Source organism: Ipomoea nil, unplaced genomic scaffold (genome assembly GCF_001879475.1).
Source record: "Ipomoea nil cultivar Tokyo-kokei standard unplaced genomic scaffold, Asagao_1.1 scaffold2761, whole genome shotgun sequence".
Classification (NCBI taxonomy): domain Eukaryota; kingdom Viridiplantae; phylum Streptophyta; class Magnoliopsida; order Solanales; family Convolvulaceae; genus Ipomoea; species Ipomoea nil.
The window spans coordinates 2,602,223-2,615,382 of record NW_017619189.1 but is presented as its reverse complement, the minus strand read 5'-3'; the positions used below and the strand labels follow the sequence as shown (position 1 = coordinate 2,615,382).

Sequence of the window (13,160 nt, the reverse complement as noted above, 5' to 3'; positions counted from 1 at the left end):
CTTAAAACCCTTTTCTTCTACAATGCTAATTTTGATCGTATCAATACTGCAGAGTTTGGATTTGATCTGTATTAGCTCAGTTGAGTCCCGAAAGGGAGGACGGAGGTGAAGAACACACTAGACATAGTTTTCCGGGGGCGTCGGAGGGTCGTTGGAGAGAGAGAGAACACAGCGGCAGCTGCGGCGGCGGAAGAGTAGTAGACGGAGGAAATGTGGTGGCAGGGCGGAGGAAATGGAGGAGTAATTAAGACATTCGTGAGATATTTGTCGAACTCAAGAAAGCGGGCGCCCAATCTGAGGAAGATCAATCCGAAGGTACCGCAGCAAGAGGCTGCCTCCATTGCCGAAGCTCTTTACGATGTCATAAAGCAACACGGCCCTGTCAGTGTTTCCAACACTTGGAACCACGCCAAGGTGCATCCTTTATCTTTCTTTATTTACCCTCAAAGTATCTGAATACATTGATTATAGATGATTTATTCCCAGAATGTACAAAAATTTTAGGAAGAATCCTTCATCCTTGTAGTTGAAGTTCCAACGCACTCAGATTTCCCCAATTAATCTGCCATATGCTTAAGAGTTTTGATTTTTCCCAATAACAGCTTTTGAGATATTAACAATCACACTTCAATAAGCTGAAAACAGTATATATGAGTTTGCTAGTTTAACTGGCTTTTTAAAAGGTGTTTTAAGGTTATAAGCTCATTGAAATAGCTTATGGAGATCAGAAAGTCATCTTTTTCTATTGCTTTATAATGCTACAGATCTACCTTGTTTAATTACAGACTTACAGTCTATTTCAAGAAGTGAGAATTTGTACCATAACTACCTTTGCCTTAACACTTGGAGAATATATATATATATTGCTTGAACCAATGGGTCATTTTCTTGTTGCTTATTTTCATTAGTATTTTACTATTTCTTCTTACCTTTAGTGAGACTCTGTTCGTTCGTTGTTTATTTGTAATTACTGATGTATTAATTCCTGGAATTATTCATTTCCAGGAATACATGACATGATCATTTAGAATTGCTTGGTTTGTGGTTTGTTGCTACCAAGCTGCCTTGATCTGATCATTTCTTTGGTCGAATTGAGCTCGAGGCTTAACTGTATGGACAATGTTAAACTTGAGTTCAGCCTTACTGCTCTAGCACATGTGTTCTATTGGGAACACCTTATTAGGAAAAAAAAGTATTTTAACTCAATATGCTAAACTCTAATTGGATGCAGAAAAGTGTTCCTTGGATTAAGTGCATCTGTGCATGTGGATACTTGATTCGGTTTTTCCCATGGCACCTTTTATTTTTTTTGGGAATGCAAATTATTTGTGTGATAAGGCATCACTTTTGCTAACTGGTGTGTCTCATAGGAATCAAATGGTATTTTGTCAAACTGTATCTACGCCTGTGATTATGTAATTAGTTTTCTGCGATTGCAACTTCCACGAACAGTCTTTTAATCCACTGATCATTGAGAGTTCTTTCCTTTTATTATAAGAAACTCAGCTCGATTTCGTATGCTTCCCTTTTGCTTTCTGTATCCTGTTGTAGTGTTACTACATGTTTGGATTTCTTCTTTCTGCTGAATGGATTGGCATTGACGCATTGTTATATTTATCATGTTAATGCTTCTGCAAGTCGGAACCCCTCTTATTTTCTACTCGTAAATATTGCAGGAAGCTAGTATCAATGGATTAAACAGCAAAACACACATGAAGATAATGCTGAAATGGATGATGGGTAGACATATGCTGAAACTATTCTGCAACCACATTGGCTCCAACAAGAAATTTTTTCTCTGTACATTGCCTGAAGACCCTCACATCAAGGAAGCAATCAATGCCGAGGAACTGAAAGTTAAGGCGAAAGCGAAAACTCCAACCAGAAGTAAAAAACGTACCCGTTAGTTCAATTTGCCTGCAGTTAAGGAACAATTCAACCAGAATAATATTATTGAATGCAGCAGACATATGAGCTCCATTCATCTGGAACTCTCATCAATCCTTTTCGGGTTCCAATGTCGCCTCAGGGCTGATTTTAGTTCTGCTTTCTTGCTTCTATTTTAGAATTTCCCGGGGAGGGGGGGAGGGGGAACTGTGGATAATATGTATTATGTCTGTGTTTGCTCTTAAATGCCTTCCAATTGTGTTCTACTTGTCCTTGGATTTTAGTATTTGTTTGATCCATAGTTTATTGGGATTTATCTAACCTTAAAAAAAATATTGGGATTTATCTGACCTAAATTGCTTATTAAGTTATAATTTGAGAATGAGAGTATTATTTTTTGAAAATAATCCACAGAAATTTTATTAAATCAAATGTTGAATACAAAACGGAACAAAAGAAAACCAACATAAATGACGAGTTTGAGAACGAGCCTTTCTAACCAAAACATGGACAAGTTTATTCACTGATCTAGATATAAATTTAAAGGACACTACTTCAAAGTGTCTTTGTAAATCTTTGCACTCTTTAACCACACAACCAACATAAGAATAATCTAATAAAGCATTGTTAAGAAGATTGCACACCGCCTGACAGTCTGAATTTTTGTGAAATCCCTGTCTTTAGCTCAAGAGACAGCTTTCTTAAAGGTCATAGCTTCTGCTAAATGCAAATCATTTAAACATCAGCATGTGGCAGCAAACCTAAGCTTATCCACGTCACTCCCATTAGCTTGACAATTCGAGAACCATGCAAAAGGATCATCACTAGCATCGATCTGTGATTGAGATAGACACCGAGTATGAGAGAGAGTCACCATGGACGGTAATACTCCATGCATGCAACGCCAAAGGAAGTTTCGAACATTGGGAGGAATTTTCAGACGCCAAATAGCCTTTTCTACGAATCTATAGTATAGAAATTATTAGAAAATGCTAATAGAAATGAATAAAGAAAAAGAATTGATTTGATCAATAAATAGTAAGTATGATAGATAAAATGAGACAGAGTTAGTACATTTTTACTATACTAACAGGGCGTTTAGTTGGAGGGAATTTAAATTCCCTTCCCACCTAATTCCAAAAGCCATAAAATTCCTTAGTTTGGTTGGAAGGAATTGCAATTCTCCCATTTTCATGGAATTAAAATCATATGTCGCCCTGGGATTTTAGGAAGAAAAAAAAAAAAAGCTAAGGATGAGATAAAATTACCCCTCCATTTTTTAATCTAAAATTAATATCACAACAACAATGGACATTTTGGACTTTATACTACTTATTTCCTTTCAATTCCCATGTATACCAAACATAGGAATTGAAATTCCCAGTAATTCTATTCCTGTAAACCAAACACTGGAATTTAAATTCTCACTTTATTTCCAGTAATTCATCTCTCATGGAATTGCAATTCCTTTCCCACGTAATTCCACCCCTCCAACCAAACGCCCTGTAAAGATACATTATTTGATAGTATACAAAATAATGTATCAGTTATAATGCAACTGCTTTCACTGAGGCTCAAACTCACAACCTCCCATATGAGGGAGCAACTAGACGAGAAGGTCCTTAGCATTTACTTTTAAATAATACTCTCATTCTCGCAATACATAAATAATGTACATTTAATATATTAAAAAGATACTTTTTATTCATGGTCCATGAAATAATGATAGCGTCGTTAAACAATTGTTATGTCGTGGAACCGTGTCCACCTTGCAAGGTGGACACGGTTCTATGTTCATAATTACTGAACTCTATGTTCATCATTTTTGAATTTCATATTCACAATTATAGAACTTTATGTTCATAATTATAAAATTCTACGTTCATAATTTTTGAAATTTATACTCACAAGTATTGAACTTTATATTCACAATTACAGAACTCTATGTTCATAATTATAAAAGTCTATGTTCATAACTCTGTATTCATAATTATAGAACTCTATGTTCATAATTTTTGAACACTATATTCACAATTATGACAATTTTAGAACTGTGTCTACCTTGCAATGTGGACACGGTTTCACAGCATAATTTTCCGTCGTCAATCGTTATGCTATGGACTCGTGTCCAGCATGCATACTGGACACGGTAATGGTGCCGTTAGTGGCACCGTTATTTTCCACTTTTTTTTTTTTTTTTTTTTTAAAAAAAAATTCAGACCACTTTGTTATAGGAGTATATGTTCATAATTTTATCACTATATAGTTCATAATTGTAAGTTCATAGTGTCAGAGCTCTGTGTTCATAATTCTATAACTGTACATTCATAATTGCACAACTGTACATTCATGATTCCGTAACTGTACATTCATAATTCAATAACTGTAAATTCATAATTTTTAAAACTCTATGTTCACAATTTTAGAGCTCTATGTTCATAATTTTATCACTATATGTTCATAATTGTAAGTTCATAATGTAAGAGCTCTGTGTTCATAATTCCATAACTGTACATTCATAATTTCATAACTGTACATTTATAATGCCACAAACGAATAACGCCGTTAACGGCGAGGCAAAATAAAAATAAAAAATTTAACTGAAAAGCCGCATTTTCCCTTAAAACGATGTCATTTTTGACTCGTGTCTACAATACATTGTGCACACGAGTCCATAGCAGATCTCACAAACTCCAGCTTTTGGGCAATAATTCTCATGGACCAATAATGTTAAGCGGTTGGGCCATCATAATTAATTAGGTCTAATGGGTCAAAATATATACATATACCCCATCAAATATTTAAATAGGTCCCTTAGCTTGGATTTATTTTTAGCTTATGTGGAATAAATCCAACTTTAAGATTTTTTAGTTTGAAAGCTTTCAAGTCAGTACAGAAAGTTGTCACCTCGCAACATTGTATACTTTTTTTGTTTTTGTTATTTATTCATTTATTTATTATTAATTATTATTTTGGTATTATATTATAACATTATATAAAAATGCTTGAAAGCAAAATAGTATTGCATGGTTGTAGAAAAGATAATAAATGAATTATAAATTTCATGATTTTTTATTTTTTTTTTTGGTGGAAAAGAGGGACCCGAGAGTCCCAGGAAATTATAAATTTCATGATGTGGAAGTATAACCTACTTTTAAAAGTAAGAGAGTATTGTAGAGATAAAGATGGTTTTAAGAAATAAACTTCAGTTATTTATTTATTTATTTTAGTATCCTAAAATATATTCGAAAAGTTATTGAAAAAATATATATTTTTTAGTACTACTAACTCTGTTAAGAGTTGGTTCATAACTACTTTCTCAACCTACTGAAGTACAAAGAGTCAATACCGAACCCACAACCTCCTATATGGGCCGGGAGAGAGTCTTGGTGCCACTATACCACAAAGTCCTTGGCAAAATATATAGTTTTTAATTGCCCCATAATTATTTATTCAAGTACATGTACAAAAAAAAAAAAAAAAAAGTAATACTTATTGAAGAACAAATTCTATGTTAAAACTTTACATAAAAGGGCTAACTTCAAAGCAAATGGGTAATGTATAACAAAAATGAGTTGATACATATCATTCTGCAAGTAATTAAATAATAAGATTATTGTTTTCCTTAAATTAATTAATGAATTTAATGAGATTCATTAGTAGGGGAAAAGTGGGAAAGAATAAATGGACAGTTTCCTAACTGTTCAATATTATAGATGGACTGACCAACAACCTACCACTGTCACTCCCTAACATGAAAGAGATATCGGAAAACGACTAACCACATTCAAACAAATAAAACATTCATTGTCTATAGTTTGATTAAAGTTTTGCATCCACTGCTAATTCTATTATGAGTTCATAAATTCAAATCTTATAAATGATATATAATGTTAAAGAGTTTTGAGTTAAACTTTTTCTTGCCCATATTTAATTTGTTAGAAAGTGGATGAATTGGCTTTTTTTTTTTTTTTTTTTTTTTTTTTTTTTTTTTTTTTTTGGAGATCAATCATATACTTAGAGCATCCACTATAGTTGATATTCGTGCGATTTTTGTAAGTGTTATTAGGAAAGAGAATAAGTGAGGGGAGAGAAAAAGAAAAAAATAAAGCAAAACTTATATTACAAAGAAAATATATATTAAATAGGGTCTGTCAGGTGCGCCGCGTGCACTGCACGCGTTCGTGTGGCTGCTGCTGTGCGCGAAACGTGCACATCAGCCAAAGCTCCTATGATATTTCTCTTTTCTTGGAAAGAGAAATATCTCAAGAGCTTCTCCTCTCTCTCTCTTGCCTCCCTCTCCTCCATGCAGACAAGCAATCCTTGTAAACCGTGAATAAACGCTCAAAGCTCCTATGATATTGATGCTCTTAGAGAACATAATAGAGTTATCGTTGCATTAGCCAAGCAGACTCTAATGTATCCCAATGCCTTCGTTCGATTTGCTGATCCCCGACTTAAGTTTGTTTTGTAAAATAAGACTAGCAAGGTATCCCCAATATTAGGCAATTGTTTTGCTACGGACTTGGTTCCACCTTGCAAAATGGACCCGAGTCCAAAACGGAATCGTTTTGCTTCAAAACGATGTTGTCTGAATTTTTTTTTTTAAAAAAATTGCTTCTTTCTTTGCCGTTTGTCTTCAGAATTCGTAACTCTATATTCATAATTTTTGAACTCTATATTCATAATTTTAGATCTTAATATACAAAATTACAGAACTCAATATTCACAATTGCAGAACTCTATATTCACAATTACAGAATTCTATATTCACAATTTCATAACTCTATATTTATAATTAAAGAACTCTATATTCACAATTACAGAACTCTATATTCAATAGTATAACACAATTTTTGAATCTATATTCACAATTTTTGAACTCTATATTCAAAAAAAAAAAAAAAATCATTAGTTGAGGAAACAGTGCTACTAAAAGCACCGTTATTGCAGACGTGTGTTTTGGACTTGGGTCCACGGCATAATTTGCAAATATCAGGGGCCTTGGTGGGAGCTAGCATAAATTTTCAGTGGGAACTTAATTCAATAGTTATGCTGTGCAACCGAATGCACCATGCGCATGGTGCATACGATGCAAAATGACGTCGTTTTGACTAAAAACGCGCGTTCCACTTTTTTAAAAAAAAAAATTCAGGTTCGATTCTCGGCAATAACATTATTGTGAATTTATAGTTATGAATTTCTGGATATATAGTTATGAATTTGTGGATATATAGTTATGAATTTATGGATATTTAATTCATTCTTTGTGGATATTTAGTTCATTCATTGTAGATATTTACTTCATTCATTCACTGTTGATATTTAGTTCATTCATTGTGGATTTTTACTTCATTCATTCACTGTGGATATATAGTTATAAATTTGTGGATATATAGTTATGAATTTATGGATATATTATGAATTTATGGATATATAAAAATGCTATTGCCGGGAATCGAACCTGATTTCTTTTTTAAGTGGGACGCGCATTTTTTAACCAAAACGACGTCGTTTTGCATCGAATGCACCATGCGCATGGTGCATTTGGTTGCACAGCATAATTTGCGAACTTAATTGGCGTTGCCCCACTCCATTGGATGAAAAAAAAAAATAGAGTTTTACTAGCTAAGTGTTATATGGGGTTTTTTTTAAAAAAAATATTAAATACATTTTATATGTTCTTTTATAGTAGTAATTTTATTTTTGAAAGATAATAAATGTTTAATAATAATATACTATTTTTTTTTTAATGCTACTGACTCTATTATATTGTAGTATCTGTTCAAATATACTTTCTCAATCTAATGAAGCACAAAGAGTCAACAACGTGACCTCTCACATAGGAGAAATCATTACGTGTCATCTGAGCACAAAGTGTTTGGCTATCCTGGAAAATATAATAGACTTAACAAGGCAGTAAATTGTAGAGAAGACAGAGAATACAGAGAGAATAATGGATACTCTTATTAATTATCCTTCATACCATATATACAAAGTTCTAATATAATTACAATATTATAAAGGATGAAGAGGTATTATTATAGTATAATACCTTTAGTAATGTCCACATATAATTCGTTACAATAGTATATTATTATTAAACATTTATTATCTTTCAAAAATAAAATTACTACTATATAAGAACATATAAAATGTATTTAATAATTTTTTTTCCTTAAAAAAACCTCCATATAACACTGAGCTAGTAAAAACTATAGTTTTTTTTTTCTTTTTTCATCCGGTGGAGGGGGCAACCCCAAGTTCACAGTGAAAATTTGACTTCAGGGAGCATCTACTCCAGGAAAATCATATGGAAAAGTTCTCGTCTTCACGCTCAAGAGAAAATTTAATGCAAAACTCTTTAACATAATACATCATATTTGAATTTATGAACTCATATATAATTGCATTAGCTTGGAATATATGCAAACTTTAATCAAACTATATATAGACAATGAATGTTTTATTTGTTTGAATGTGATTAGTCGTTTTCGGATATCTCTTTCATGGTAGGGAGTGACAGTGGTAGGTTGTTGCATTGGTCAGTCCATCTATAAACTGACACCAATAATATTGAACAGTTAGGAAACTGTCCATTTATTCTTTCCCGTTTTCCCCTACTAATGAATCTCATTAAATTCATTAATTAATTTAGGGAGAAAAAAAAAAGAATTTTATTATTTAATTACTTGCTGATTGTTGTTTCCAAAACATTAAGAGTTCGTTCACCAACTTGAAAAAATAGAGGATTTTTCAAAAAAAATGGAGAAATTGAGAAGTGGAAAAAAGAAATAGAGAAGTTGTTTAAATTACTAAATTTCTTCTTCCATCTCCGGGTCCTCACACCCCGCTTTGACAGAGCATATGCGCACAAGGAGCCCCTTTACTTTGAGAGGTTGCTCTTACACTGTTACTTGTAAGACTCGATCTCAAGTCATTGTTTTTAAACTTCACTCTTGTGATCAACTGAGTTGCCCACGCGGACTACTTGCAGAATGATGTGTCAACTCATTTTTGTTATACATTCTCCATTTGCTTTAAAGTTAGCCGCCCATTTATGTAAAATTTAAACATAGAATTTGTTCTTCAATAAGTATTAGCATTTTTTTTTTTGTTTGTACATGTACTTTAATAAATAATTATGAGGAAATTAAAAACTATTTATTTTTTCAATAATTTTTCAAATATATTTTAGGATACTAAAATAAATAAATAACTAAAATTTATTTCTTATGACTATCTTTATTATCCCTACAATATTCTCTTACTGTGTTATACTTCCACATCATCAAATTTATAATTCATTTCTTATTTTCTCTACAATCATGGCAATATTATCTTGCTTTCAAGCATTTTTACATAATGTTATATTATAGTAAAAAATAATAATATAATAATGAATAAATAACAAAAATAAAAAAGTACAAAAATGTTGCCGGATGACAACTTTTTGTACTGGCTTAAAGCTTTCAAACTAAGAAAGTTTAGGTTGGATTTATTTCACATAAGCTATTAAAAAAAAAAAAAAATCCAACCTAAGGGACCTATTGCAAATATTTGATGGGGTATATATTTTGACCCATTACTATATGTAAGTCAAATATTGCAAAAATCCAACCTAACTAAGGGACCTATTTTGATGGGGTACAAATATCTTGGGTATAGGTCAGTGTATGTATCTTCTGTATTTCAGTGTATTATGTTTCATAACACGTATAGATATTTTTATGCCCACATGATCACACAACGAAACTGGATAATAAAACCAACAAAATTGAATAATATGCTACTAAATGATCTTGCAATGACAAGAAAATTGCCAAACAATTAACATTATGGGAGAGCTAAGTATTTTTATTTTCTAAAAATATTTACAAATACATATATTTATGTGATAAATTATTACTCTGTGCAACTAGTCATATATTCATGAAAACTGTCTTTTATGGGGTTCAGCATTTTGAAAGAATGAAAACTGTCTTTTAACGTATAATATTGCCTAGATAAGTGAGTATCTTTGTGGATAATTTTTACTATCCCGATTTAAAGAGGGAGATATATCTGTGTATCCAATTGATACTTGAATTTTTAGAGCATAATTGAAAAAATATAGAATATTGTGATAAATTTTCTTGTCGTGCTCACTACTCCATATATACATTGTATGAGGATTGTACTAATTGTCATTGACGATTGATTTTTTTTAACATATTGTTATCTTCTGTTTTATATATGGCATGTGAATCATCATAGAAGAGCATTTATTGGTTTGCTCTTGATGGTATATATCAATAATTTGCTATAGTTTGAATTTTAAATGGGGCCTTTGGCAAGATGAATTGTAACGGTTTTCTTTTTCTTGCTATTTTTTTCTTCAATTTTTGGCAAGATGAATTGTAACGGTTTTCTTTTTTCTTTTTTTTTTTTCTATTTTTTTCTTCACACCCAACACAAATTGGATTATTGTCATTGTGGAGTAAGGATGTAAACGGAATGATGGAAGGGATTTTTACATGAAACCACATTGATAAAAATTAAGATTTTTTTTTTTTTTACTAAACCAAATCAAACTCCCTTACTTATTTATATGTGTCACTTCATATGCATGAGTTGTGAATGCTCCATCGCAATGGAGTTGTATATGTACTATTGTAAAAGGTAATTAATGAATTGTATAATATAATGAACAAAGTTATTGATAGCCCTTCTAGTGAAGTAGAGAGTGTGGAAAACAAAACATCACATTCAAAGCATTTGCTTGTATGTACTCATAAGTAGTGTGTGTAATAACTAATTTTGTTTTATGTCTTCACATAAAAGATATGACTCACCCCTATTCACATATATCTCGCCCATCTAATAACTTAAACGCACAATTTTTTGCATCCCAATAAATCGTCACATGACTAGCGCCTAATTGACCGCTTCGTTGAACCTTAGTTGATGGCTTGCCTCTCCAAACCCATCTATTACTAGCCCTTTAGCATTATTCCAAAACCCCACCATTCTCCAAGCCTAGCACACTAGTGAAGATGATACTAAAGTACAGTTATCTACATTTTTGTAATACTTTCTTACTTTTAAAAGTGGATTATACTATATGATCATCATATTTGAATTTCACTCACTATTTTTTTAAATATTAATGTACTTTCAACTCATTTTAAAACTTAATCTTACTTTCATATCACCTTAACAATTTGCTCAACCGTTTACTAAATTTACAAAATTTGCAAAAATTACAATCCACGTAGGCCTAAAAATATGAATAACGTAAAACATATCATGTCAAATTGAAAGAGTAATTTCTTTCAAAGATACAGCTAATCTAACCAATTTTATCGGTCATGTTAACATTGAATTCGAATTTGAATGCAAAAATAAATACATGTAACATGATTTGACTAATTGACATCAAATCTTGTCATCTCAATTAAATGTTACGGAATTTTCAAAACGCATTTGAATTATAATAATAATTAAAATAATCGATCACAAACGCTTTGACAAGTAACAAAATAAAGACTTTAAAAACAAAATTATCCATCATGAATTAATAAATTGTATGCTCAATTTCGATAAAAAAAAAAAACAATTAGAATGATAATACATAATGTGACATTAAGATAAAATCTGATATTTTTGTACTTATATTGCACTCATTTTTAATGTGATATTACGATAAATTGATAACCTCAACTTTTAAAAAAGCTAATACTACTGGTCCCATGATCCCATCTCATCACTTATTAAAAAAAGTTTTAAAACATGTGTTAATGTAACACAATCTTTGACCAAATAATTTAAGTCTGAAAAGACAATTTCAACCTTTGAGCTGTTTTTTTCAGAACTTATTAGTATTATTAAAAAAAATTAAAATACTCTGTATGTGTTATAAAGATTAATTGTTGTGGACATTATGAGGATTGATTGTGTAACGGTTAAATATTTATACACCGATTGTGCCCTGAAGGCTTATGATTGTACTCTTTTCTTCTTAGCTAAGTTTTTTTCACATGATTTTTCTTAAGGTAAGGTTTTTAATGAGACAATTGGTACAATATATGATTTTACAAATATCATGTACTATTTTCTTCAACTATATTTTTTCCACGTGATTTTCCTAGTGAAATTTTTAATGAGGCATGAATATATATATATATATATATATATATATATATATATATATATATACTCCTTTTGTCTAAGTTTTTCCCACAGGATTTTTCTAGCAAATTTTTAACGAGGCATGAATGTGAGAAGATAATGTCCAAGAGGGAGTGTTATAAAGATTAATTATTGTGGACTTTATGAGAACTGATTGTGTAACGGTTAAATATTTATGTTTATCATTATTGCTTTCCGTTACATGTGTATATTATATATATTGTTGTAATATGTAGAAACAGATGAGATGATCTGCCTTCCCTCTCCAATCTCTATTCCTTCTTCTCCTTACTTGCATTTATATTATTTTATTCAACAATATGGTATTAGTTGGATTATGTTTGTAATCATTGAGATTATAATTAATCAACTTATAATTGGAGATTAATTAATTAATTTATTGTTAAATTTTTTTTGAAAGGATTTATTTGTCAAAATTTAAATGAGTTTATTTTTTTTGGTTGCCCAAAGGTATCCCTCCAGCCGAAAGCTAGAAGACTAATCCCCCGTCCCTACGGTTAGCACACTAAGTGGTAAGGGACTGGCCAAATGGTTTGCTCCATTCACATGGGTAGGGATCGAACCACCAACCTCATGTTTAAAGGACGAGGTGCTGAACCACCACGCCAACCATGTTGGTTTAAATGACTTTATAGTACCAATGTAAACTTTAAATTTTATTTAGAATATAATTACCTTAAAATTCATGATAGAGTACAATTAATTTTGATGTTTGAATTGTGATCTTAATATAATTAATCTTGATGCTTGAATTATGTTCTTAATTAACTGATCGAGGTGGCGAGATCAAAACATAAATTACAGTGTTTTTTTTTTGGATGCTACTGACTTTATTATATTGTACTATCTGTTCATACATATTTTCTCAACCTATTAAAACACACAAAGAATCAATATCGTCTAGAGACTCGATCTCATGATCTTTCATAGCAGATATTCGAAAGATATAAGTGTTAACCTGCTATTAAGAGAAATTATGTATATTTGATTTGATGTGATTTAATTATCCTTTCAGTTACATTAGCGACCTAATTTATCTCTAGGAGAATTTCATTTATTCAATTCTCCTATCAGAAAATACG

At 31.2% G+C, this 13,160-nt stretch overlaps 1 protein-coding gene across 1 annotated transcript; it reads left to right on the top strand.

Moving 5' to 3' along the window:
• LOC109156984 lies at window positions 1-2,232 on the top strand. The gene is made up of 2 exons (XM_019304866.1): window positions 1-414; window positions 1,677-2,232. Exons 1-2 carry the CDS (start codon window positions 211-213, stop codon window positions 1,905-1,907), a joined length of 435 nt encoding a protein of 144 aa, XP_019160411.1. The 5' UTR covers window positions 1-210; the 3' UTR covers window positions 1,908-2,232.
• The last annotated feature ends 10,928 nt before the right edge of the window (window positions 2,233-13,160 follow it).